General features: G+C 45.1%; 1 protein-coding gene across 5 annotated transcripts in view; it reads left to right on the forward strand.

The window, feature by feature from the left end:
• Positions 1-636: 636 nt before the first annotated feature.
• DNMBP (dynamin binding protein) overlaps positions 637-27,538 on the forward strand; it is a 41,439-nt gene continuing 14,537 nt past the window's right edge. For 3 of the 5 annotated variants that reach the window (XM_078614354.1, XM_078614363.1, XM_078614371.1), the window contains exons 1-11: positions 637-851; positions 9,352-9,502; positions 11,278-11,400; positions 11,530-13,362; positions 13,881-13,985; positions 21,856-22,091; positions 22,989-23,112; positions 23,357-23,504; positions 23,782-23,981; positions 24,700-24,830; positions 27,134-27,238. In XM_078614354.1, coding sequence (XP_078470480.1) covers positions 9,358-9,502; positions 11,278-11,400; positions 11,530-13,362; positions 13,881-13,985; positions 21,856-22,091; positions 22,989-23,112; positions 23,357-23,504; positions 23,782-23,981; positions 24,700-24,830; positions 27,134-27,238 — 3,150 coding nt within the window. In that variant the 5' untranslated portion in view covers positions 637-851; positions 9,352-9,357. Of the gene's footprint in view, positions 852-9,351; positions 9,503-11,277; positions 11,401-11,529; positions 13,363-13,880; positions 13,986-14,020; positions 18,156-18,793; positions 19,045-21,855; positions 22,092-22,988; positions 23,113-23,356; positions 23,505-23,781; positions 23,982-24,699; positions 24,831-27,133; positions 27,239-27,538 lie in introns of those variants that run through there. The other 2 variants (XM_078614386.1, XM_078614379.1) reach the window with 2 other exon arrangements.

The following is a 27,538-nucleotide window of genomic DNA, read 5'->3' on the forward strand; positions in this document are numbered from 1 at the left end:
TGACGAGGTGAGGGGGGTGAGGGGAGGAGGCGGGGTGAGGAGGGGGGTGAGAGGAGAATGCGGGGTGAGGGGAGAAGGGGGGTGAGAGGAGAATGCGGGGTGAGGGGAGAAGGGGGGTGAGGGGGGTGAGGGGGGTTAGGGGAGGGGGCGAGGTGAGGGGGCGGGGTGAGGGGGTTGAGGGGGTTGATGGGGGTGACGAGGTGAGGGGGGTGAGGTGAGGGGGCGGGGTGAGGTGAGGAGGGTGAGGTGAGGGGGTGAGGTGAGGAGGCGGGGTGAGGGGGGTGAGGTGAGGAGGGGGGTGAGGGGGGTGAGGCGAGGTGAGGGGGTGGGGTGAGGAGGCGGGGTGAGGTGAGGGGGCGGGGGGTGAGGGGAGGGGGCGGGGTGAGGGGGGTGAGGGGAGGGGGCGGGGTGAGGGGGCGGGGTGAGGGGGCGGGGTGAGGGGGCGGGGTGAGGGGGCGGGGTGAGGAAGGGGCGGGGCGATGTTTCCCCTCCTGCAACTCCACCTCTTCCACCTAGGATTTAGATTCCGTAGCATGTATAAGCAAGCGCCCTCTCCCCCCCCCCTCATTGGCCGATGAGGGGGATGGGCCTCGCCTATCCGCAGTAGTAAATGTACTGGCGAGCGCGTCACGTGCCGTGAGCCGAGTGGGCCACCTGAGTGGTTCACCGCGGGTCGCAGTCGACCGAGCGCGCCGCTCCTCATCGTCGCCGATATTGTTATTGTTGTGGTTCTTGTTCTTGTTGTGGTTTGAAGCGTTTAGATGCCCGCGTTGTGTAGCTGCGGTGGCTGAGAGGGCTGTCACTTGAGCTCGAATGCTGCGCGGAGCCTCCGCTGTTCGACCCGGCCCGAGGTCAGTGTCTAATATCGACTGTCACCACCATCATCATCATCAAGTCCATGGTCAAATCCACTGCTGGATGAAGGGCTGCCCGGCCCCCCCTCCGCCAAACACGTCACAAGTTAAATAACTGCTCCGTGATTTGATTGCATCGCTCCGTGTCCGCGGCGTCCTCTCGGGCGCGTTTTCCCGCCTTTGGCTGCGCCTCCGTCGTGCGTCTCGACCTCCTTCCACTCCCTGTCGCGCCCTGCCCCAGGTCCACTCCCCTGGACTAGCCTGCGTCTCTTCTCTCGTCCACGTGCTCCGCTCTCTGCTCTCGGTGGAGCTCCTCCTCCGAGCAGGCTTCTCCCCGTGCTTCGGAACCCTTCTTGACCCTCCCCGCTCGCTGTCCCGCAATGACAATATTGGTGAAGTATGGTCAGACGCTCCGCCCCCCCCCCCCTTTACCATGACTGACACAGCGTGAGGGAGGCTGCCATCCAGCAGTGGAGTTACAAAGGGCAGCTACGCGTGCTAAGATCGGCGTGGGGCAGCGATAGATCTCTGTTGGCGACTTATAAACTAGTGGTGGAAATTCCACGTTCCTCTGACAGTATCTAGTATATCCACACGACACCCACTTTTGTAATAAATGTCGGTGGGATAAGAGCAACCAAGTTGGACAACGTCAATAATGGATTTGCAGTGAGAAGACGGGTTCTCGTCATGGGAATGTGGAAACGTCCATGTTTCCTTTGGCAGCGATGCACATTTGACGCATGGGGACACTTGCTCGTGGGATTTTCCGTGCATCCCAAGTGCAGGAACCTCGTGAAAATGTTCAAAAGTCTCCGTGAAGCCTTCATGTGCAGATGTTTAAAAGAAACTGTGAAGTTATGTTAAGTTGTTTTGACTCTTCAAGCATTTCTACTCGGCCGTAATAGCCATCAATTTGAGCTGTGAATATTGTAACAAGCCTTGTTAAGTTCTGCTTCTGTTGTTATGAGGGTATATTGTGTTACACACACGGCGTGTCCCTCGTGTGAGGAGGAGGACGACTTCAGGAAGCTTCAGTTCTAGGTGTATAGACGATAACTGGGCGTACAGTTAGAAGTCGTGATGATGCATAGGTTACAAAAATAAAATAAACATTCTCATTCACTGCATCGTAAAGTAATTTAATTATCAACCATGATCTGTCTGTCCGTGGTGCTGCGATGCCACAATTCTTCATCATCAGGCTCCTGTGCACAATGAGTTGATTTCATGTCACATCGGAGTTGATTTCACCGGTGTGCTGTACTAGTAACGAATTGGCATGTTCTGTTTGCGTGACAAACTTTACTAATTGGCTGTGTCGGGTGGTGGCGGGTTTAACGACATTTATATTTACACGATGTAACCTAAAGACATTGTATTATGGATAATATTGGTCGCGAAAGCCTACGTGTTAAACTGACTAACCTATGAATGTGATTGCATTATCACATACAATTAAAGTTTCGATTTAAAGCTTTCGTGACTGCAGGGATTCATCTTCTTGGTTCTTTCGGTAAAGTCACGTAGAAGGGAAGTAATGAAATAATAAAAATAAAACATAATAAAATAATTCTCACGACGTTTCGGCCACAACGCAAGCAGCCGTCTTCAGGTGAAAACCAGGTCTGTCGAGGCGACAGCGTCTGAAAAAAAAGACGCTGTCGCCTCGACAGACCTGGTTTTCACATGAAGACGACTGCTTGCGTTGTGGCCGAAACGTCGTGAGAATTATTTTATTATGTTTTATTTTTATTATTTTATTACTTCCCTTCTACGTGACTTTACCGAAAGAACCAAGAAGACAATTAAAGTTGTTGCCTTTTTCTCCCATTTTGCACCAAATGGCACATACATTTAGGTTCGGAACATTTGCCGAAAGCTCTAACTAACCGCCGCTTCTGTGAGACGAATTCACAGAAGTACTCTCCGACCTGGTGAGGTCCCTTCATTTGCCCCTTATCCACACGAGGTGAACCACATTCTCACATGGCATGCAATAGAGGTTTTTATCACACGCCGTATTTTGTAATCCTCAGAGCCAGAATGTGTTATCTATTGCCCCTTGTCAGTGCTGCTGGTCATTGGGGCTGTGACATCACTGTACCACGTTGGGCAGTGGTGGGTGGGTGAACCTGGTGGATTGGCGAGAAGAACCACTTTATATATCACACGCCACTGTTGTCAGCCGTGGCTGAGTACATAGTAAAGGATTCCGACCACTTCACAAAATCGTGTTTGAAAGCTTTGTGCAGTCATTGGTGACTGGTCTGAGACCATACACTTGGTGTCCTTCCAAGTGTCCCTTCCCTGCAGGTATGAGCTAAACTGTGTGCAGTGGCTGTAGTGGTGATGCTGAGCTTTGCATTGTGGGAGGCTTGGGTGGGGTTGGTGACACACGGCAGGTTAGTCGGCAAAGTGAACACGCCCTGAGTTTTGGCATGTTTACACATGGCTTATAGCGGCATTGGTATGTGACTGTTTTGTGTCTTGCGATTGTGGTTTACAACTCGCGCAACAGCATTGCAGCATAGAAAAATAATGCGAAGAATAAAACTAAGAACTGGGAAGAAAGGCTGCGGTAAATGCTATATTTTTAGTTCTACAAGTAGTGTGGGTAGCTAACTTAAAGACCATCATTATTAGGAGGAGCCTTAGTCTCCCTAATTGTTAACTAGGCATCTATTGGGACATTTTGCTCCTCGGAAAACCACCCAATTCACAAGTACATCATGACCTGGGCAAGGCAGCACTACTCAGGCAATTGTTTGGGGGATCACATAGGTGTGTTAAACTCCCAAACCAGCTGGTTAGTCAGGACATAGCAGGACAGCAAGTGGGATCATACTAGATTCGAAGCTTTTGTTACTGCAGGAATTGCTCTTTGGTTCTTTCGGTAAAGTCATATAGAAAATAAAATCAAATAATAATAGATTATGACGGTTCGGTTTCAACCATCATCAGGTAAGAATGAATGATAAAACACGGACCCGGGAAACAGCATAGGCAGACACATGCAGAGAGAGACACACGCTGTCTCTTACCTGATGATGGTTGCTTGTGTTGCAACCGAAACGTCGTATTCTATTATTTGATTTTATTTTCGACGTGACTTTACCGAAAGAACCAAAGAGTAAGTGGGTTCATGTACGCATAATTATGAGGTTTCTTGGGTAGTCTGATTTTATCCCATGAACAAAATACTTTCAGACAAATCTCTCTGTCCATGACTCTCAACATCTTTAAGACTTTTGAGGTTTTCCCGCATAAGCAATTTACATTGTCATTTGCCCCAATAGAGCATTCAGTAAGGGACAACGGTAATGTATAATTCATGATTTTACTCTGAATGTTCTGCTAGCTTACCAATGGCCTAATAAAACAAACAGGGCAGTTTGTAGAATTGTTTCTACAGAGTGCAATTACAATCATGGCACTGAACCCAGACGCAAATGGAGTACCTCCATCCCACCTTGTCACCTGCTATTATTTCTAATTTGCCTCTGGACATGGATGAGGTTACTGTTACAAAGCTAAGGTGGCAGAGAAAGCAATTTATAGGAATTAGTAACTGATAGGCATGCAGCTCTTTAACCCCCGGTGATTGACAACTTGTCATAATTCATGGTTATGATTTGATTCAAGAAATAATTTCATGCATGCATGCATCAGCTCTGTCCACCTGTCTGTAATGTGAGGGTCACAATAACTCTTAAAAATGATACAGCATAAACGGAATGTTGGTATGTATGAAGTGTCGATATTCAAGACATTGATATTATGACTCCTTGAAACATTTTCAAGAACAAATATTGGAACGCATTACACGTGTCTTGCATATGCATGATTTTTCTAGCTTGTTTCGTCTTGTTTTTACGGTCTTGTTATTATGGATTTTTGTTCTGTTTCATTTGCAGTTTTGTTTGCTCCAGTCGCCTACTTATAATTTGCATTAATTGTGATTAATAATTCCTCATGCACGTGCTTCACTCCATACACGTTCAGTATTGGAATGTACTTTGATCTTTGAATCATTTGGCTAATAACTGTTAGTGTATTGCATTGGTATTGGGATTTTAGCTGTATGTAACGCACCAATAATTGGGTGTGCTGAAGAACTTTAATATACTGCACATGTAATAACACGTGTAGGAAGATTCCATTTGGTGCAAATGGAAATCAAATTATACTGCCGTTTCCTGAAGTATATGAACACAATTTTGGCCGTTGAGTGAGGGGAACCCGGACTAAAGCGCTGTGTATGGGGCTCCCGGAGTACTACGCAGTTGCAGTCTGCAGAGTTGAACGAGAGTAGGTTGGTGAAACACGAGACTACGATCCCAGCCATGCGGGCTGTGGGCCGTGGCGCGCCTGTACAGTGCTGGGGTGCGCTCCACTTTTGGCCTCGGGCTTAGTGGCGACGTAAAGGGTTTTTTTCGCAGCAGCAGCGCAATCACATTCTGTATATCCACCTTTGCAATGCACATTGTGTGGCGTGTGATTCATTAATGAGGAATGTGTTCATCTCCAACTGGGACACATGCATTTAGCAGGCGCTTGCCCTCCTCGATCCCCAATGAAACGAAGGGCTTTTTAAAGCCGAGCCATGTATCTCTTTATCAGTGGACGAAGGCCTCCCCACGTCACGTGGGATCGTGGCATTCGTGTGTGACCATACTTCACCACACTGCCTAGTGGGGTGATTATGAAGGCAGATGGCATCGACGTGGGAGCATAGAATTGAAGTGCACCAACGTAATTTGCAGCACTGCTGCCAACAACATAGTGCCGCAGCTTATAACACCTATTATGCAAGGTTGTCGCCAATCTAAGCATTATCCTGGAGCAGCATTGCTACTGATATCCGATGAGATCTGGTGCATTCTAGTTTGGTCATATTCTGCTCATTGTGCTATCACTTAAGCTAGGTTTGGCATTCTCTCATGTATTTGTGCAGGAAGAGGTTTTGTGTTGTGTATGGGAATGTGGGAAGGTTATATGTCACGTGAGTATGCAATGCGTATTGAGCACACAATTGTGCTTTTCAAGAGCCAAGCAGCGTATTTTAAATTGATGAATGCATTGTTTAGCAACTGAAATCAGTTGTAATCCCTTAATCTGGCCTCGGCTGTGCTTGCAAAATGTGCCGCCAACCACCGCTGTGCTTGCTGTAGTAATCAAAATATATTTTAGTTTTAGATCCATTTCAAAACAAATCCAAAAAGCTACCATCTGATCTGCCCATATAATGTCTTAACGCCCATCTGTGACACTTTCAATAAACACCCGGACACACACAAGTTGTATATTCTCAAGTTCCGCTCATTACTAAATCACCCGTGAATGCATCAAATGACACAGATACTTTAGCGGGGCTGTGTTTCTGGATAGTGCTTGTCTGGATGACCACTGGAAACACAGGTTGTTATTGGCTGGATGGCTAGGTGCAGGGAGCCGTGCACTTTTATCCTCCCGTGTGTATGCGCACCATCCAGCAGTAGAGTGGCAAAGGAGCTGTACATATACATTTTGCATTTGATTGCGGTAAATGTATTTTTATATTCTGTTGAAGTGGTTGAGGCTTTAAAGACAGATCAGTAAATGCGGTTAAAGTTGTATGTGTCCATAAATTGGTATGTAGGAAGTCTGAGTAAACTGTTATATATGTGTAGAAGCCAATAGTGCACTTCCCTGAACATGTGGATACATGTGTGGTATATCTCAGTAGAGTACTTATAACAGCTCATAATGCTCACGTCAAGAAAATGGGATTTCGTAATTGCAGAGGTGAGTTATATTGCAAAACTTATTTCGGTGAATGCGTCAGGAATATTGACGGTTTACAATATGAATATGGAGAATTATTGCACAATTTTGGCTCTGATGCTGTCAGACTACACGTGAATATATAAATAGCAATTATGATGTGTAAGAGTTGTGGTATTTTAATGTCATGTTGAGCGCATTTACAGGTTTTTTATTATTGAAAGCTGCATAATATCCCCATGTGGTGTTGAGGTGGTGTTGCTATTTCACAACATACAAATCATCAAAACTACTTCCATGATATTGGTTTTCTAATGCATTCCGCTTATCATTTAAGCTATATTGCATGTATCACAGTTGTAACATTTTAAATTCAATCTTTAATGTGCATTCTAAGTTGCGCATCATAAACCTGTGCCAGAATTGACTTGAGTGTTTCATTCTGGAGGGGATTGTTTAAGTACTTTCTTTTGGTATAAAACATTTAAAAGCAAGTATCACTTTTTTGCAATGGAAAAGTTTGACTGCTAACAGACAGGAAACATCAGAAAGGTCCCTCGATGTGAAGGAAATGTGTTGTTCTGCACTCCCAAGTGGCATGTCTGAATTGGTTTTGTCTTGGGACCATTCCATCCATTATTTCTGCCCTCTTGAAAGAATTGATCAACCACTACATATCAGTCCGTGAGAGCACATTGTTGGTACTTGCATTTTATTTATTGGTTCCACCAGGGATCGATTGGGGAGTCTAATTGAGACCGTTATACGAATTGGTGGGTAGTGGCAATGCCGGAATGGATGGAGAGATTGTTAAACTTTTCCTTTTTAAAATTGTCGTGAAGTAGCTAGGCAACAGAAAGTCGACACCAGGATTTTGATAATATATTTCTGAAGCATTCTTTCAGACCACTGCAAAGGAATGTGAACTGCCAGGTTAAAATGTAACATGGGCATTATTTAAAGTATTCAGAGTAGGTCTATTCCTTTGACCGAGTAAAAAAAACGTCATAACATCCCCAGATGGTTTTACTTTTATACTGGAGTGTACTTTTTCATTACCTAAGTTATCAACCGAAGGTGTATATCGGATCAATTGCTTATGTGGTAAATGCTATATTGGACAGAGAGGATGTAACATTAGCGTAAGACTAAAAGAACACCAAAGGAACATTAAATTATCTCAAACACAACTGTCGGCAGTGGCAGAACATGCTTGCCAACAAGGACACTCATTTGATTTTGATAACGTTGAAGTGTTATGGAAAACTAATTATTACTAGTCAAGACTAATTAGAGAATCCATCGAAATTGAGAGAAATACCAATAATTTTAACCGCTCTGATAGCTACAGACTTAGCGCAGCCTGGAAGCGTATTATTAAGTAATACACAGTACATATTACAATTCCTTATAGAGGAATCACATACTAATGAACTGATTACTAATCTATTATATAATTACAATACCCCCCCCCGAACCTCTGCCTCTGATCTCGAAACCTGATGGGGTTCAATGATGACGTCGTCCTGCACTATTTAACACCGGAAACGCGTGGATGGCTTCACTATGTAAAATGGCCCGAAGATGCTGGATGTATTTACCAGTGAAACGTCCTACTCAAATTCTAAATGTTGTGAATTCACTCTTCAAACACACCGGTGGGCTGAAGAAGTAACTAATTGGCGTTTTGTTAACGTGACACATTTTTTTACGGTTTGACCTTGTCGGGTGGTGGAGAGTTGCGACACATTTATACTTACGCGATCTAACCCAAAAGCCTTTATTATGAATAATACTGGTCGCGAAAGCCTACGTGTTAAACTGGAGTGTATTTTTGGAACACATCTGCAGCGTACAAAATTTCCCTACAAGACAAAAGTGAAAATGTTAGCTTTTTCCACTTCCATTGCATATCCTTTGCTGTCCGGAGAAAATGGTACATCAAATAAAGCACAAGTTTTTTGTGATAAGGTAGAATTCCCAAAGCGTGACCTCAGGAGTCACTGAAAATGAGGTATATTTTTCAGTGTGGCATACACTTGCAAGTTCTTTTGTTTTTGTTGTTCATGCAACTCACTAAATAACACATTTCACTGAAGCACATTTCGCAGACAATGTTTAAGGAATTGGATGCTGATCTAGGTGTTTCAAACGGTAACTAGATGGATGTAATTAAACCCTCTGTGCTTCTAATTTCAGCTGAAGATGCCATCCTACTTTTAGTCAACAGCGTATCTGCGTGAACAATGTCCTTTGAGCTTTGAAGCCAGGAAAACTCCACGGGAAAATCCAATCTCTGCCCTGTGCCTTTGCTGCATTTGTTTTCTCAGTTCGTCAGTTTGCCTTTTAACCCATCATTTATCCACTGTGCGGGACTGCTATCAGTTGTTGGCATTTCCTCCACGGTGTAATCGCTATTGAAACGGTTGGCCCTTACAGTCATATCTGTCGGACACCGTCTATTCAGTGTGGCAATCTAATGTTGGACATATGCTAGTAACATTGGGTGAAGCAAACTTAGCATTCAAGTTGGGCAGCTGGTAGAAGCCCAATGTCTACAGCAATGGCATTTGTGAATAAATACCATGAAAACTAATTTTGGTTGACCTCCCTTTGATTAAAATCACATTTAACCAATTTTAAAAAAAGTTTAGTTTTGCTTTTGATCATGCATCGCACATATTTGCACTGCTAACCTCCACGTGCATGTGTTGTGTTTGCACGATCATAGGCGGACATGGAGGCGGGCAGCCTGCTGCGTGCGATGTTCGAATTCCGGCCCAGTGTGCCGGAGGAGCTGACGCTGTTCGTGGGAGATGTGGTGCTGCTGTTGGACACACTCGACGAATTCTGGCTATTGGGCAAGAAGGATGGGGTCACAGGTGAGGTCGTGGGACAATGGGATGGGCTGGGCTGGGGTGAGCATGCTATGGACTTCATCCCCATAGCAGCATGTGTATTGCACCACTTTACAGCCGTGCGTATAATCTTTTTGGCTGAAACTCATTGTACTTTGGATATTTTAAGTGTAATTAAGGTGGCCTGAAGGACTCTTTAGATTCCATTCAGCATACTCTCCATTGTGTATCGAGTTGATTACCACCATCTTAATAGTCATCTCCACAGAGTGCATTGATTTGTTTTTATTCCGCCGCCCTCAAGTGTCGCTTTGAGTGTTCATTAGTCTGATTTAAGTTGGCCAGGAGGATGGATATTTGGCAAAATGTGTTGTTTTTGGCTATTTTGGGAGTACATTTTGTCCCATGTAACTGGAAAACCTGCCCGAGCTTTCCTACAGGAAGCTGACATTTTGTTTAAAGTTGCAGCGACAGCTTTTGTATTAAGCTATGTCGTGCGTGTCATGTGCGTGTCCACGCGTCCTGTAACTGAAAATGGAACTCCAGACATTGTTTCCAAAATTTGTAAAAGCAGACTTTGGGGTGATATGTAGTCAATACAAATGTTTTTATGAATCATTATGTAAAGTTAATGCCACAATTTCAATTAATCTTAAGCAAATACAAAGGCATAAAAACTTCAAATATTCGTCAATAACGCTGCCTTAAAATATAATATATAATAGATTATGTTTGGGCAAATGTCCCTTCTTCATAGCACATAAACAGAGAGGCCAGAGTGATAGTGAAAGAGTTAGACTGCAATTTCAACCATTGGGCCTGATGATAATTTTTTTGTAATGTTTGTTGACAAGCAGTTTTTAAATTGGAATATGAATAGTTACCTATTAATACATATAGGTAACTATTATAAATAACTATTATGCGTTATCCAGAATGCAATGTGCCAGCAACATTTTAGAATTTTACTTTGTTAATCATTAGCTATTAATAGGTAAATATTCGTGTGCCAATCTAATGCATTTCACCAGAAAAAATGTTTTAAATGTTATTCTTATCAGGCCCTACGGTGTATAGTGCAGTCTCCCACTCTTATCCATTCTTTAGGGCGTCACGGTGGCGAGACATTAACTACCTCACCTGGTACACAGGATGTGTGAGTTCGATCCCGACCCTGAGGCCTGTATATTTGGAGTTTGCAGATTCTCCCGTGGTTGCGTGGATTTTTCTCCAGGTCTTCTGATTTTTCCCACCACATTTAGAAACATGCGTTCAGATTATTTGGCTGCTAGAAATGTCCACATGATAAGCCACTTTGTAGAGCTATTATTTGTGGCCAGGTCGTTTCTGAAAAAGAGCTTCATAGCTCAGTGGGCCTTACCTGGTAAATTTAAATAGTTTTATAGTTTAAATATCTCTGGTCTCTCTGTGCGCTCTGAAATCAAGTCAGTGCTTAAACATCACCGATTATATATTTTTACTTTTAAGTCGGTGTTATGAACGAACATGGTGAGTTTTTTTTTAATTTGTGCTTTTGTACCCCTGCCAACACTGTAGCATTTTAATTTACATCAATTTATAAAATTTGTTGCGGTTACAAAAAAAACATCTTTTGTTTATCACTGCAACACGCAGTACCAAAGAATATTAACCTATTCATAAACCCAGTTATAAAACAATTATAATTATACTGTGCATCTAATATTATATATTTAATTAACGTACAATAACATGGGTGGTTATGTACACATGCCTGCACGCATTATGCTCTTGTTGTTATCCACTTTGCTTTGCTACAGGGCAATTCCCATCCAGCTTTGTGGAGCCCGTTCCCATCCCCAAGCTGCAAGCAAAAGAGAGGCTTTACGTTTGCACAGAAAGCTTTAACCCCCTAACAGCCGACAGTCTGGAGATCAAGAGGGGTGAGCTTCCAATGCTGCACAGCACCTGACACATCATTAGCAATAACACAATACCGGTGGCAAAAATCTGATCAAAGAAAGATGGTTCCTGCAGTGACCCTGCTAACGATGGAATGCGTCTTGTTGCAGGAGATGTGCTTGTGATAGAGGAAGCACTTGACACAAACTGGTTCCGAGGACGCCGGGAGAACCACCATGGCCTCATCGCCGCGTCATGTGTCACGGAGCTCAGGTTGCCGGCTCGGCCAAGTCGGGGTGGTTACCCGGGCGCCGACAGCGACGCCGACTTGGTGTTGCCTGCAAATGCGCTTGGCCGAGCGCGGGCCATTATGGGGCTGGCGGCACAGATGGAGGGCGAGCTCGACTTTCGGGAAGGTGACATCATTACGATAACCGGCATCCCGGAGGAGGGCTGGTATGATGGGGAGATTGATGGCAGACGTGGCACTTTCCCAGAAGGCTTTGTTGAACTCCTCAAACCACTGAAGAAGATGAATGTGAAAGACCACTGTCAAGATGAGGAGCTCTTGGATTCTGACCAAAGCACTTTATGTGGAAGTGAATATGGACCTCTCAGCCAACACAACGTTGATGAAAATGAAATTTATGCTGTTGCACTTTATGATTTTAAAGCCATCGAGGCTGGTGAGTTGGACTTCAGAAAGGGTGACCGAATAACAATCGTTCAGGAGCTGGAAGATGACTGGCTGGAAGGTGAAGTTCGTGGCTGCAGAGGCATTTTCCCAATTCGGTTTGTAAAACTGGAAGCTAAAGAGTCACCTGTTTCTGATCTCGTACAGACAATGGAGAATGATCCCAATTTAAACCGTAGCAAAAAAGAAAATACGAGCTTTAAACAATCAAAGAGTTTTGATGTATACCAAAAGGAATTGCCATGTAATTTGCTTGAAAATAATGAAGAATTATCACGTGACTCTTCAAATATTGAGATCTCTGTTGTTGGCCAACAGCCAGATGTTTTGGAATCATCTTTCGGTATGTCCAGTACGTCTGAGACACCAAAAGAAAACACAGGATTGCGCTTTCCATCTTCCCCAGTCCGACGCTACGATGTGCACCCTGAGGTAGGAGAGAACAAGGATACAAATGTTGGGAAACCAGTGAAGATCGACTATACCGTCACAATCAGGTCAGAGCAAGAGACATCCAAAAGGTCTCATAACAGAGAATCTGTACACCAAGACCTGTTGCAGTGGGTGGCGACACAAAAGCGACATGCCAAAGACAGAAGCGAGAGTTTTGAAGCTTTTCACGTCAACGAAATTTCAAGCAGCAGCACTGAATGTACTGTGCATAATGGTGGCTTGTCTTCAAACTGTAAACCAAAGCCAGATTCGCTGAATCATAAGAGTGGTGTTGGATTGTCTGGCTGCACCTCCACAGATCTCGAGAGCAAGTTAACTGAGCAAGTAATGCAATTCAATCAGAGTCTCTCAACGAAGAGATCATATGTGAGCTTGGAAGCGCATGACCTACTACAAGGTCCCCAGCAGCAGCAGCTGAATAACGAACAAGGACAGAGCCGCCCTCCCATTCCTCCTCGCCCCGACGTGACTCAGCAGCCCCAGCCACCACCACGAGCGCACCGCACGCCACCGCCCCCACCTACCAACCGACGGGCATCTGCCCCTCTGAAAGTACCGCCACTCCTTCGTGCCAACATGACAGTCTGGCAGAGCGCCGAGGACAGAGAAGGTGGTGGAAAGCTGATGCCCACGAGACCCGCGCCCATGCCTCCTGGACAGGCGGGAACCACCCTGGAAACGGGCGCTATTCTGAGCAGAGCAGCCTCGGTGTGTGGCGACAGGGCAAGGGATGGAGCTGCCGTGTCTGCTCCGGTGCCTCCCTATCGCCGGAACCACTCCAGTGGGGATCTGTCTGCAGATCTGGCTCATGTCAGGCAGAGATTGCAACCAGGTGCAATCACAAGGCCGGCATCGGGTGAGTGCCGTACAGTTTATGTTTGCGCAGTTCTTATGGTGGAAGACTACCACGAAGGCATTACGTTTTCAAGGATGTGGAAATAGTCTGCCAGTAGGAGTGATGTTTCTACGTGGCTTGAACCAGTGAAGTGTGTTAATGCACCCACAATAGTTACCAGGGTGGCCGCCGGGCTTGAACTGTGAGCCTCTGAAACGAGTGGCAAATGTGTTTCCGTCCAGCCACGTACGCCAGTACGCTTGTGAATTATCGCGTTGTCATGAATCTGGCTAGAATGGAATGCCATTAACACATTAGCATTGTTCAGTGCAAATTTACCCCATGTCAAGTCTTTTGGGGACATTCACACTGACTTAATAGGCAAATCATAGAGTTTGCACCGGTTTAACATTTAATTACAGAAATGTAAATGCTTAAATAATGTTCGCGACCATCATGGGGATACCAGAGACTGCACTGTTTAAATGTCTCAGCTTGATATTTGCTCTTTCCCTTTGCTCTTTTATCCTATTCCTCAGCCCAGCTGCAGACTCACGACTTGATAGATCTTGGGAGGGAAGATGAGCTGCTGGATTTTGGTGGCAGCCATGGAAGCCAGGACAGCAACCTTGACATTGCCGCAGGTAGCACAAGTTATTCTGTGCATTTCCAATAACAACGGAAACAAGGAAATAACCTAAGAGTTAAATATTACCGCTTTATGGAATAAATTCTCCTTCACTTGCACTAAGTGGAGTGGAATTTACTGTTGCGTTGCACAATTTGTTAAGCAAATTGTAATAGCCTTGTGACCTTTACCACTGACACACTGCCCCAAACAAACATCAATTTTGATCTTGTTCAAGGGTTATTAAAGGCCCGAACATTACAACTCTGTGTGCGTTTTTTTGGTTTGATTCATTTGGCAAGGGAAAATAGTTGGCTTTCCCTCTGCTACACTCGCTTGACAGCCTGACACTTTGCCCTGCCACACCCAGTGTGTCACAGTGCTTGTCTGACATCACTAACCAGAGGAGATGAATGGTGAACATTTAATAGAGAAATGGAACATTTATGCTGGTCTTTAGAAATAGTTTTAAACAATCCAGGACGGTTTGCTTTTATGGAAACATTCCAACTGTGATTGTATTTGTCTGGGATGCCCCAGCGGCAGTCGAGGTTTTTGACAATGATCTGCAGGGATGGTCCGTTTCCGTTCCTAGGCGCGAGGGCATAGCCTTGTTACTGCGCCGTCTGTTAGCGTTGGTTCACGTTCGAAACAGTGAGGAAGCCCGCTTATCTTGTTTATGTTGTTGAGTTGCATCGGCAATAAACCCAAAGGGCAACCTTACCCGATAAATACAGTAAACCATATAGGAAACCACTGTAGTCTTCGTTCCTGCAATGAAGGAATAACAAAGCTACACCAACTCTCTCCTGAAGCCCTCTTGTGGCTAGTAGACCTCGACATTTTCATTGTATCTCCTGAACACATTGCCAGAATTGGAGTAAATTGTAATGTGGTGCCACCTAGTGGCGATACAGCTCAGACGAGTCTTAAGTAAACGGGCGGCAAAGCTTAGTTAAAGATTAATGTTCATCATCATTATCAACCATAATTCAATCTACTGCTGGATGGAGGCCTCTCCAAGCTGGTCACCATCTAATTTTCTCGCAATGCAACAATTCCCGGAGCACCTGCGTACGAGCTGATTTCAGAGCTCTCCATCTCTGGGGTAGATGTCCTCTTGTTGGGGGTGTTTCCCACATTATAGCACATTTGGACTTATTCAGTGTAATGCACACAACACACTGCAACATCACACATGGTACAGTGGAAGACATATAACTGCACAACGATGTTAGATGAACGTGTATTCAAATTACAGCCACCAGTGCAGGGAGTGGAACAGGAGATATGTTTTGTGCAGTACTTGTTAGCAGGCTGTGGTGGCAAATACCAGCGCTTTACATAACACCAACAGTAGGGACACAATGTGACTTGTACACTAATTAGAATATATTGGAAGCAGGTCCGGCTATGAACTATATTATGGATAGTATTCTGACTCTGTGTAGTTTTTCATGATGTTGTATGAGAAAAAATAGAATATTCAGCAACATATTCCAGCAACAGGCCAAGAGTTGTGTGTTTCTGAGTATTGTCGCATGTATTCTGTGGTCTGTTGGGCAGATTAATAATTATAATTTATAATCTGGGCATATGGGCATGTATCATGTGAGTCATGGCATTGTTTTTATGTCCTGTGGGAAATGTTATGTTCTGAGTCGTAATTAAGATTTGAGGTTATGTGCTCAGTCGTATGCAAATTTCGATTTTACATGTTTAAATATATGAAACGGTTATATTATGTGGATATATCATTTTAAAAAGTAATATACAATTATTAGTGCCTTTTGTCAGTGCACTGCTGGGTGAAGAAATGTATTTAGTGCTGTATGTATGCAATTAATCAATGTATGACTGCAGTACATGCATTTATCAGCTACACACAATTTTTTATGGTATATGACCAACTTGTGCTTTATACAGTCAGTAAAAAAAACGTAAACCCGAGCGTATGTTTTCGATACACATAACTTAAATTCCCATGCGATGTTGCACAGAAAATTGGCTATCATGAGGTGTAGCGTCCCAGTGCCCTCTCGGGAATCTGCGTGATAACTTTAATGTTTTAGATTACACGTTTCAAATTCCCATTGGGTTACACATACAACACAGCATTTTCAATATTTTCCACATGTTGCGTCTTGCTGCTGTGGAGTTGCACGCAATGCGTTGGTCGGAATATGGTTGAATGCTGGAATGTTGGCAGAGATGCTCTAATGAGGGAGGGGAGTCCCTCTCTCTCTCTTTGCCAGGGCCTGGTCATCACATTTCTGCTGCTGCGCATGGATGTACACATTTGCCCAACACGTGGCATGATTTTTACACCAAAGATGTTGTTAAGCAACACCATAAATACTATTTAATAACAAGACTGCATCTGTGCGCACACGCGGTTTCGATTAGTCTGCTCCTCTTGCCAATATATATTCTGCACGCGGCTCTACTCGCAAATTTTACATGACTTCGGTCGTTGACATCGATTGTGCAAACAAGACACAAATTTGGTGATCGCAAAACCGTGGCTTCAGACAAAATGGATGCGTTTGCTTTGGGATGATGGCCTGACCCGCAGTGGCAGATATTTAATAACGCAGTTGTGGATGTAGCGCACGGGTGCCACATTGCTGCCCTCGGGGTGGGCCGTGTGCCAGTGGTCCCTACTGGACAGGCACAGGGCGCCAGCTGCAGACATGAGGGCCCACCGACACAGACGCCTGCTTTGTTTCTTTGCGAGGATTTCGGGCGTCCTCACTCGAGTCGCAAGGAGAAATTTGGCAGGTACGGTGTTGCTGCGCTTGGCGTTCAGTGGCTCTTTTGAAAACACGTGTTATTGTTTTTGGATTTAGAATGTTGTAAGAATAATAATTGTTGTTAGGCTTGTTTACCCAGGAAAGCCTATCCAAGTCTAAACACTCTTTTTGTCAGGAGGGTGCTGCCATTGCTTTGTGGTAGGGGATGCAATGTTGCCATGTGTAACCCCAAATTAGTCATTTGCTGATAAATTGTTAGCATCGGGATGTTTGGGCCAATATCAGTTACATTGTGTATTGTTGCAGTTTTCAGACGATAGCAATATGGCGATGTGCTCCTGCATTTAATAACAAATAATTTCCATTCATATGGACTATTGCAATTTCAAAAGTATTCAGGAACGTTATCTGTAATTTTAATCACTGGCAACAGAAGCCCGAATAGTGTTTACCAAATCATTTCATCTAGAACTGGCAACCTGACAAACCTGTCCTAAGCCCCTATGTGTGTGACTTTGATTTCCCCTTGTTTACGATTAGGCATTGCATATCTTTGCGTATTGACAATCAATTTCGCTGCATGCTACATAGTTATTTGTTATTTTCTTTGAACCTATCTACATGACTTTACCGAAAGACCCAAAGAATAGGAATTCCTGCAATCACGAAAGCTTTAAGTCAATATGTATGCTACATAGGTTTTAAATGCCATAGTCTTGATTCCAAAGTAATATACACATTAGCGGCAATCGTATACAAACTGCTGCTTCTGTGGCGCCTTCCGCACGTGAGAAATGCTGACAAACCTGCTTGGGTGGGTTTGCCGCCGCCGCTGCTGCTGGTACGACCACCTTGTCATGGGTATAAGCATGGCTGCATTTGGTGCTCACAGAAGGTCTCATGGGCGTCAGGTGATACGGTCACGTGCCATTGCTGGCACCCAGTGGTGGAGGCGGGGAGGGGGATGCTGTTCTTCTTTGCTCTCACATAGGCCGAGATAACAGGTGTAATTTGACCTGAGCGGAAGACGGGTTTACATGCTTACCATTGAGTCATCAGTTTCGCTTGAAAAAGAGCAGGCTTGCTTTTGCCCGCTTTGGGGCAGAAAAACCATTCGGCTGTTTTAAGACTGCACATGCAGAGTATTTTTTTAAGTATGTCAAATACATTATTCGTATTGCTCTTAGCATGATTATTATTCGGTAACAACAGCATTACCTGAGCTCTAAGTGCAACAGAACATTGCGAAGATGAAGCAAAGTCCAACCCCCGCATTGCCAGGCGGAGTCGATTGCGGCGCCGACTTTACTGTACTGTAAATAGCAATTGGAAGTTGTTTTTGTTTGAATTGTGAAGTGTGGACGAAGTGTTGGGCACACGTTGGACGCATCCGGCAGAGCAATGTGGCATCTACAACAACTTAAACGCGTTGGGTAAGCGTGGCTACAATCTGCCATCGAGACTGCCGTGTTTTCAAGCGCGGTGCCATACGTGCGTTACTGGGAAACAGCTGCGCACTGAGCATACGTGCTCGTGTGTGTATATGGCTCCGGTAAAAGTGTATTTGCTTTCGAGTTCATTTTCCAGTTACTGGGCTGTCACGAGCTGACCTCATCCTGACGTTTGCTGGCATGTGAAATATTTTGGACGCTAGGGAGTGCATTTGATTTTACTGCTTTAGGAACACAAACTTTTACCAGAAACCCGTGGGTTGTCTGCTGGCCATGGCCCATCAGAGGTCTTTGGCCTTTGTGTATTTGTTCCACTCGGCACTAGAGTAAAATGCAGTGGATGTTGGAATTTACTTTGTGGTATCTTGAGTTAAAACGTACATGAACTGTTATTTTTAGTGTTACATTCGCACATTTTTTTACTTCTGTATGCCAAGACTATTTACCTCGGCGGTCATGTAATTTGATAATGCTGTACTTGGACGCTCGTGGTGTACAATGATCCGCCCCACGTTTTCTCTTCTGCTGCGGGGGGGGGGGGCTGCCTTTTGTTATCTCATCTTTGGCCAGAGCTGGCCCATTGAGATGTTAATTGCCGTGCGTCTGAAAAGGCCCCTTGTTTGTACTGGGAGCTTTGGGGGTTGTTTTGTGGAACGGGCTGCTGGGTTTGGTGGGTGGGCGGTACAGGTTGGACCCAGCCGCTCTTGTGTCTGGGGGAAGAGAAAACAAAAACGTAGCGAGAGAGGCTCATGGCCGTGCTGGAAGGACGGGCTCGCTCCCAGCGAGGAGAACTTATATCCCACGCGCGCCTGTTCCGCAGCAACGTCCGACGACGTGTGTGTGATGTTAGAGGTGCCGTCTTTCTATACAGGTACGGAGTGTTCTGCTGTTTTAACTGCAGCTCAGTTGTTGTACGTGAAGTTTGTTGACTATTTAAGGCCGCGCCGCCTACTGTGCTACTCTGTCCAGTTGTCATCTGCTCTCACAACTGGAACAAGCGATGCACCCCGTAGCCTTTGTCCTCCATTGTCTCTTGAAAAGAGCTGACACTTAACCTTGCGTATCCAGACCGATTCAAATGGCTTAATTAGAAACGGCGATTCTGATGAACTCCCAAAGGGATCGCGCATTTCTTCGCCTGTGTATGTTACAGTAACAGTTGCTGCTGGTGCGTAAATGTTACTAACACCCTCGTTGTGGCTTCGGCCCAGCTTCGCACCTCCGATGAGCACGACTGGGCTACGTGCAATGTTAAAGGAGTTATTCATGCATACAGCTTGTTTCATGTGGATTTACAATGTTAAAAAGTTTAGTGTGCAGTTTCAATGAGCATGGAGGTCCGTTTGGAGATGCTCCACTCACCGTCGACCTTGTCCACGTCACATGTGCGGGAGCAATGACCTCAGCTTGCGCATCATGAAGCGTTGTGAGCATCTTGATACTGCCTATGATTGAGTGTGTCGCGTGTTAACAGATTTAATTTGCGTTATGAGATTTGTCGAAGACATGTACAAGATTACCACCGTAGGTTTCCAGGGTTGTGCTGTGTAGCTTCAGCTCCCAGCACGTGGAGCGAACACATCAGAGAGCTACACATGTAGAGGCTCTGAGTTAATACTTCGTTTAATCTGTAATATCTCCCTATTGTGTAGTATCTATAAACGGATCACCCTATTGATCAAAAGCTGACAGCTACTCGTAAGCAACAGAGGGGGGGGGGGTGCGGAGGAACATTCGGAAAGTGCATTGGGATTCCTGGGGGTCATGTCGCAGCTTTGATTAAAATGTTGTTTTCTCTATAATCTTCACCGTGTTGTTCTAGCGGGATATGTCGGTAATTACTCGCAAGTAGCTGGGGGGGGGGGCGAGGAAGGGCGAGACCGCCACACGGGGGTGGGCGGCGGCGGCTCACGCGACGGCGCGTGCGCCCCCCCCCCCCGTGCCCCCCCCCGCTCCCCCTGTGTTCTCACGCCCGGCAGGTCACCCCCATCTCACGCACAATGCCACAGCAAGCCAGTGCAGGCGGCGTGAACATGCCTCTGTGCCCGGGCGGGGCTCTCGCACAGGGGCTGTGATGGAAATCACTGTTGGGGTGGATGGGGAGACGAGAGAGACGCCTTTGTGCTGTGTTGGGAAAAATGAAACGCACTCCGTGTGCTCAACCACTGCATAATTACGTATATATGAGCATAACTCCGTTTTTTCCTCCACAGAAAGATGTATTTTAGTGCTGACTAAAAGTATCAAACGACATTTGTTGCAATATTTGGGTCTCATCAACAATAAGAATTGTAAAAAAAAGCTGGTGGACTATCAGATCTTTATGAGAAGAGCCATTCGTCAACTTGTACAGAGTTTGCTTAAGTCAACAAATGCTGCTTGATGATATTGCTCTGGAACACTGGTCGGCTGATGGACTAAAAGCTCTCGTTTTATGTGTGGAGATAGAACAGATCTTTTTTGTTCTACGTGACTTTACCGAAAGACCCAAAGAATATGAGATAGAACAGAGTTTGCTTTATATAATTTTACCCACAGTGCCCCACAGCAACACAACATTAGTTTGTGTATGCTACATAATGAGTTGGGCACTGCAAGTGTAATTGTGTTATGTACATTTTTTGCGGGAGAGCAAATACACTCGAATGTTGTGGGATTTTATGTTCAGCCTGCCGTGGCTGGGCAATTTAGAATTGCTGTTTGCCGTTTCCATGGATTAGCCCAAGTCCTTGGTGATGGCATTGAAGCAAAGCTGTATGGCTAATGCAGAACATACAGAGGACTGGGCCAAGGGCGGCCAGACCGGCAGAGGCAAACAGGTGCCTCATTTCTCATGTGCTTGTTCGAACCGCTCATGTATAGAGATAACGTAAAAGCATTGACTAGGTGGGGTAAGCTAGCTAGATAGTACACTAGTAGTCTTAAAATATCACAATTTGCAGTAAAAGTCATGACTTGTGTATTGGTGGATATTTTCTTCTGTTTTTCAAACTAAAATTATTCAAAGTTCACTCCTATTTGGATGTCACAATATTCTGTGATGTAGGTCATAGGTGTAATTTGGTCATACTTCAGAATGCTGGACAGTGCGGGTATTGGAAGACGAGAATCATAGATGTGTGAACAAAGAGTACAACATTGTCTCTTGCTGCATTGCCCTATGCTTCCCACCATGCTGCCCTGCAGTCTATTATAACCTGCTGTGCATAGTGGTCACCACTCTACTATCCACGAACTCTCCAGAATGAACCCTGATTAGCTTCCGATCCAGCACATTCTGGCTGATTTGGTCAAGCAATTGCTTATACTTATGTATACATTAATTATGCGGTACTAAACCACGGTGTAATGGTTAGCACACTGGACTTGCAATCCAGAGGTCGCCGGTTTGATCTGACCTCCTGGCGTGGCAGGTAAAACATTGGGCAAGCTTGCTAATTATCCCCACCTCTCTTCACACGGCAGTATAAATAGTTGGGCCACAGTTAGTTGATGGCCAGCGAGCAAGAGTAGACCTCTTGAGCTTTCTCTAGTGGAGGCCCTTTTGTCAGCCGTGGCACGATCAAGCAACCGCAGGGCTGCGCACCTTTACTTTTCAACGTTGCACACTGAAAGCATCACCCGTTTGCCGTTACGCGTATTTATTTTTGATTTACGAAGCCGTCCCTTTTGAACTTCTCAGATGACATGACGCTGCTGAGTGGGCCTTCTGCTCCGATGAACGGGGGCGCCACCCACGTGGGTGGGCCACCGAACGGCGCTGCCCCCGAGGCCAGGGCGCTGCAGGGCCCTCAGCCGGGCCGAGCGCTGGAGAAGCGCAAGATGGTGCTGGAGGAGCTGCTGCGAACCGAGAGGGACTACTTGGCCGACCTGCAGTTCTGCAGGGAGGAGATCTACATCCCGCTCAGGAAAACACAGGTCGACTAATTTTGGCTTGCGTCGCAGCACAGTGCAGTTTGTCACACAATTTAACGGGTAGGTTTTCGTAGCCACTCTTAATCCTCATAATACAAGTGTGTGTGGTCTTTGGGGTTGAATCACATGTTGCACTTTTGTTTTCTTATACTTTCACCGTGCTCCACTCACGAGATGAAAAGGGAGGAATCTATTGGTAATCGGAGGACCGTATATCAAGTTACACTCCAATTTGAGTATACAAATTGCACTGTAACATGAAGTTACAGTGCAATTTGGATATACATAGCATCTAAATGTGACCAAATCTTAAGACACTACAGGAAATGGCCATTTTTTAAATAGAAAAAGATGTCAATTATTGGTGGAGGAAAAGTGTAAGGTTACGAGCCTTTGCTTGATTAGTGGTATTGAGTTGATTGCACAGATAGCTGGGGAAAATAATTTTCATAATGTTCAAAAAATTTTATTTTTAACCAGGCGAAAAGTCAATAGACAATGATGATTCTCATTTGCAAGAGTGACTTGGAGCTAATTGATTGTATAATGAAGCTAATTGATTTCTAAGTTTAAGCCCAATTGAGTAATTTTCAAGGCTATGGGTCCGGGTTTCATTTTACTTGGAGCTTTCCATGCTGAGCTCTGGAAAATATTTCCTCTCTCCATGCCTGCTGTTGGTGGGGGGGGAGGGGGGATGCAGAATCCTTTGGTTTGGGGGTTGAGAGGTGGGGGGCCCTAGAAAGATGTTACGCACTGCAATGGAGGGGCAGGACAACAGATGAGAATCAGCGATGAATGTAGACGTGTCACCACAGTGGTGCGATGTTGTCGCCTTGCCGATTGGACCGCGCCGCATGCCGTTGCCGACGTGGAAGACTGATGGAACGCTCTCTGTCCCAGGTGGCCAATCTGGATGTGGAGGGACTGTTTGGGAACCTGGAGGCAGTGCTAGAAGTGAACGCCCGCTTCTACGAGTCGCTGCAGTCAGCCGTCCACATCGCCCGCCCCGACGACCAGAAGATCGGTACGTGGTAAACGCCGCATAGTCCATTGCCCTCTTCATTTATTAAACAAGCTGAAGGCTGAGAGTACAATTTTTGTGAGTTTACTGGATATGCATTGGGTATTTAATACATTTTGGTTCGCAGTTCCATCGATAATTAGCACGGTTGGTTACGTACGGTGCGAAAGCAGTTCAACATACATGCCAGCTACGTAATCTGCCGATGGCCGGGTATCTCACGGTGACGACGGCTTGTTGTCTCTAGGCGAGATCTTCCTTGCCTTCAAAAGCGAGCTTGAGGAGGTCTACAAGGTGTACTGCCGCAACCACGATGACGCGATCTCGCTCTTGGAGGCCTTCGAGAAGGATGAGGACATCAAGGCACAGATGGCAGTGTGTCTCAAAAATATGAGGTGACATATGTGTATATGTTTTGGAAATGTTACTTGCTTTTAGCAGTGCGTTTATTTCAAACCCAAGCATGCAGTGATTCACACGCTCGGATTCAGTGTTGTTGCTGAAATGTCATTTCCTGGCCAAAGTGTATCCAAAACCTACATCACCCAAACCAATACATCTGAAAATGTAACCCTCGTATGTTTTTGTAAGCAACAGACATGATTGCTTGCATGCGAGAGGTTGGTGTGTTTACGTTGACATTTCTGATGGGTGATTTTTCATTATAACCAGGGAAAGGTCCAACTATATAAACCTGGGGGCACTGCTCATCAAGCCAGTGCAGAGGGTGATGCGCTACCCGCTGCTGCTGACCGAGCTCCTGGGAGCCACGCCACCGTCTCACCCTGACCAGCCGTCGCTGAGCAAAGCGCTCGTCGCCTTGCGACAGCTCAACCACAACATCAACGAGTTCAAGCGCCGGAAGGACCTGGGTTAGTCGTGTTTGCTCCAGCTCCTTTTGGATAGGGGGTCAGTCGAGCTGTGGTTGTGGGCCACCCTAACGGTGACATTCTGCAACGGAGCGTGAACTTGGTTGGTGCCATTGGGACGCTTGGTGCACTTCTCCAGCGCTGACCCTAGTCAGTCTCAACTGTTTTAGGGTCCCCCCCCAACAATCATCAGATTTTTCTCCTTGGCTATGTGGATTTGTACGTATACGTCGCTCTTCTTGTATCTGCACATATGTCTCTGTGGGTTTGTGTCTATCTTTTTCATGTCTGTCCTTAGGGTCCCTCTTCCCCTGTCTGCACATGGTCTCTATGTAAGGCCATATTCACAGTCACAGCTAGGCTCTGGCATGACCCCTTAACACGGCTCATTTCAGGCTTGAGCCGCTCAGTTACTTTCAAATGGCTGAGCCCATGGCTTGACTGAGGCTCAGCTCATGGAAATCCTGAGCATGGCTGAGACCTTGTCCAGAGCTGGCTCAAGTTAAGCATGTCTTTGAGCCATCTCACTTGAGCCAGAGGCAAGCCTGAGCTGAGCCGTGATGAAGAATTCGGCCTTGGTGTGTGCATGGTGCTTGCCACGCGTCCCCCACAATGTGCCTGCAGAGATACTCCCGAGCACGTGGTTTCTTGACGTGGTGGTGACACATCACCGTTGCCTTTTTTAATTGTTATTTTCTGACGTTATTCAATTTCTCGGCAGTGGTCAAGTACAGAAAAGATGATGATTCTTCACTGATTGACAAGCTCTCCAAACTGAACATGCATTCCATTCTGAAGAAGTCAAGCCGCGTCAGTGGCCACCTCAAGCATCTGACAGGCATGGCTTCCCAGGTACAGTGGCGCCACCTGGTTAGCTGAGCTCATTTTCCCACTGCGGCACCTTTGTATGTGCAAACGATTTTGGACTGTTTTCGGTTGTGGCGCATTTTCGTTCGATAAGATTGCAGGTGCGCACTCGGTTTCATAGGGCGACTTCCAGCGATATTAGGTTCATAATTGCGATCGTGGTTCCGTGTGCCGGGTTGTGATACATTTATGCACGTAGTAGTTTTGTCTGTGTGTCTACGCGTGGCGTGGTGTGTGGAGTAGTGTGTTCAGCCACTGAGCTTCGAACCCGGTGTCCAACGTTTTATTCCCGTCACGGCCAACATTAGTGGCAAATATCTCAATGCTTCTAGGCCTCCTTTCCATCCAATCCTCTTCAAATGAGTCACTGTTTACCGTGTGGGCAGACAAAGGCAACCAGGTGTGCTACTGGCCACACCACAGTTTTTAATGAGCTCACTAATAACACTTACCCCTACAAGCCTGTGTGGGCAGTACAAGGAATCTCTCTCTTTGTTTGCCTATGACTAACTGCTGTTCTCTGCAAAATGTAATATTCCAACTGTTTTGTTTAAAGAAATCACCTGTTCCTAAGAAGTAAGTGCTATTTAAACAATGGTCAGCTAGTTTTGGAATATCTATTGTTAAACCTGTCTTATTTACTAGCATATCGAGTAATAACAAAGGAACGAGCAGCAATGGGCTCTCCTTTGTCTCCTGCTATAGCGAATCTGTCCATGGAAAAGTTGAAGCAAGAGCACTTTCTACAAGTACACTAAAACCATCTTTTTGGTTAAGACATGTGGATGACACTTTGGTTGTTTGGCCACATAGTAAAGATACTTAATTAATGTCTAACTTATCTCAATTCGCAAAACCCGGCTATCCAGTTCACAATGGAAGTGGAGGTGAATAACACACTCCCATTGCTGAATATTTTTCTCAGATGCGGCCTAAATGGCAAAATAACACACAACGTTTACCAAAAGGAAACACACACTGATTACTATCTGAAGGCAGATTCCCATCACCCCGCACGGAAAGCCTCTCTCATCAAGACACTCATACATTGGGATGAAACCGTGTCAGATGGAAAGTCTGAGGAGCGAGATTAAACGTGTTAAAGAAGCTCTATGATTACATGGCTACAATAATACAAAAATTAACAGCATTGAAAGCCAAACCAAGATCGGAAATACTGCAGCAATACTGCTGAAAGTGATAATGTTATTGAAACAATAAAAATACCATATTACGAGAGAAACTGACAAACTAGCTAGAGTTTTTGAAAAAAATTAGAGTAAGATTCGGCACGGTACTCAAAATAAAAAAAAACTAGTACTAGAAATGAATTGCCTAAGTTATCAACAGAAGGTGTGTATCGGATTAATTGCGTATGTGGCAGATGCTATTGGACAGACGGCATGGAACATTAGCGTAAGACTAAACACCAAATAAATATTAAATACTCACAAACACAACTGTTGGCAGTTGCAGAACATGGTTGCCAACAAGGACACTCAATTGATTTTGCTAATGTTTGAAGTGTTGTGTAAAACTAATTATTATTGGCCGAGACTAATTCTAGAATCTATTGAAATTGAGAGAATTATTTTAACTGCTCTGACAGCTACAGGCTTAATTACAATAAATCCCCCCTCCTCCGCCTCTGATCTCTGCACCTGATGGGTTCACAGTGATGGCGTCATCTTGCTATATTTAAGACCGGAAGCAGGTGGATCCTTCACTATTCTGGCAAATCGCCCAATGATGCTGGTTGATGTAATTACGAGCGAAACGTTGTACTACTCAAATTGTAAATGTTGTGGATTTACTCTCCAACACACCGGTGGGCTGAAGTAGTAACTAATTGGTGCGTCTTTTACATGACAAACCTTACTGGTTGAGTTAAAATGCAGAAATTGTATTATTACTTTCTGGATCTTCTTCTGAATGTGTGGATGTTGAACTTCTTTCGCACTGCATATAGCCAACAGTGCTAATCGGAGGTGCATTTGTTGCAGTTTAAAGGCAAACTCCATGGTAACTAATTGGTAAATTTGGTTGAGAATTGTTTTTCACCTTACTGGTTAGGAAGCTGAGACATTAAGGATTGGCACGTTTTACGCTTTTACATGGGACATTGTAATTTCTTTGGCAATGTCGGATGATGAATGGTTTCACGACAATTGGCCAGCTCATTATGCGGCCAAATCCAAGAATCAATGACGAATTGTAATGCTTGCTGTGAACCAACGATGTGTTGTGTAGTTGTATTGTGGTGTTTGTGTGCGTGTGGTGGGTGTTAGATCCGGGACGAGGCATTTGAGGAGGAGGAGCGAGGCTTCCGTGGCCTCGAGCGCGCTGTCAAGTCCTTCCTGCGCAGCCTCTCTCTCTACACCCAGCAGCTGCGGGTACAAACGGGACACGTGCCACCCTGGCACAGTTTTGTGCTCACTCACTGTCTCGCACTGATTAATGGAAGAATTCCCGTCATGCTCAGTGTAATTAATATGGCCGTTGATCTGTATAGTTATTTAAACATATAAAAAATTAAAGATGTTATTATGTCTGCTTGGTGCACAATATGAAAAAGTATGTGTCGTGAGTGTAATTATAATTGCTGTGCCCATTTTAGCGGTATGGTTTAAGATAATGAAACATATCTTTATATGGAGTACATACTCCTGCAGATGTTTATAATAGTAAGGCTG

The sequence above is a fragment of the Lampetra planeri genome, chromosome 2 (genome assembly GCF_965212315.1).
Source record: "Lampetra planeri chromosome 2, kcLamPlan1.2.h2, whole genome shotgun sequence".
Lineage (NCBI taxonomy): Eukaryota > Metazoa > Chordata > Hyperoartia > Petromyzontiformes > Petromyzontidae > Lampetra > Lampetra planeri.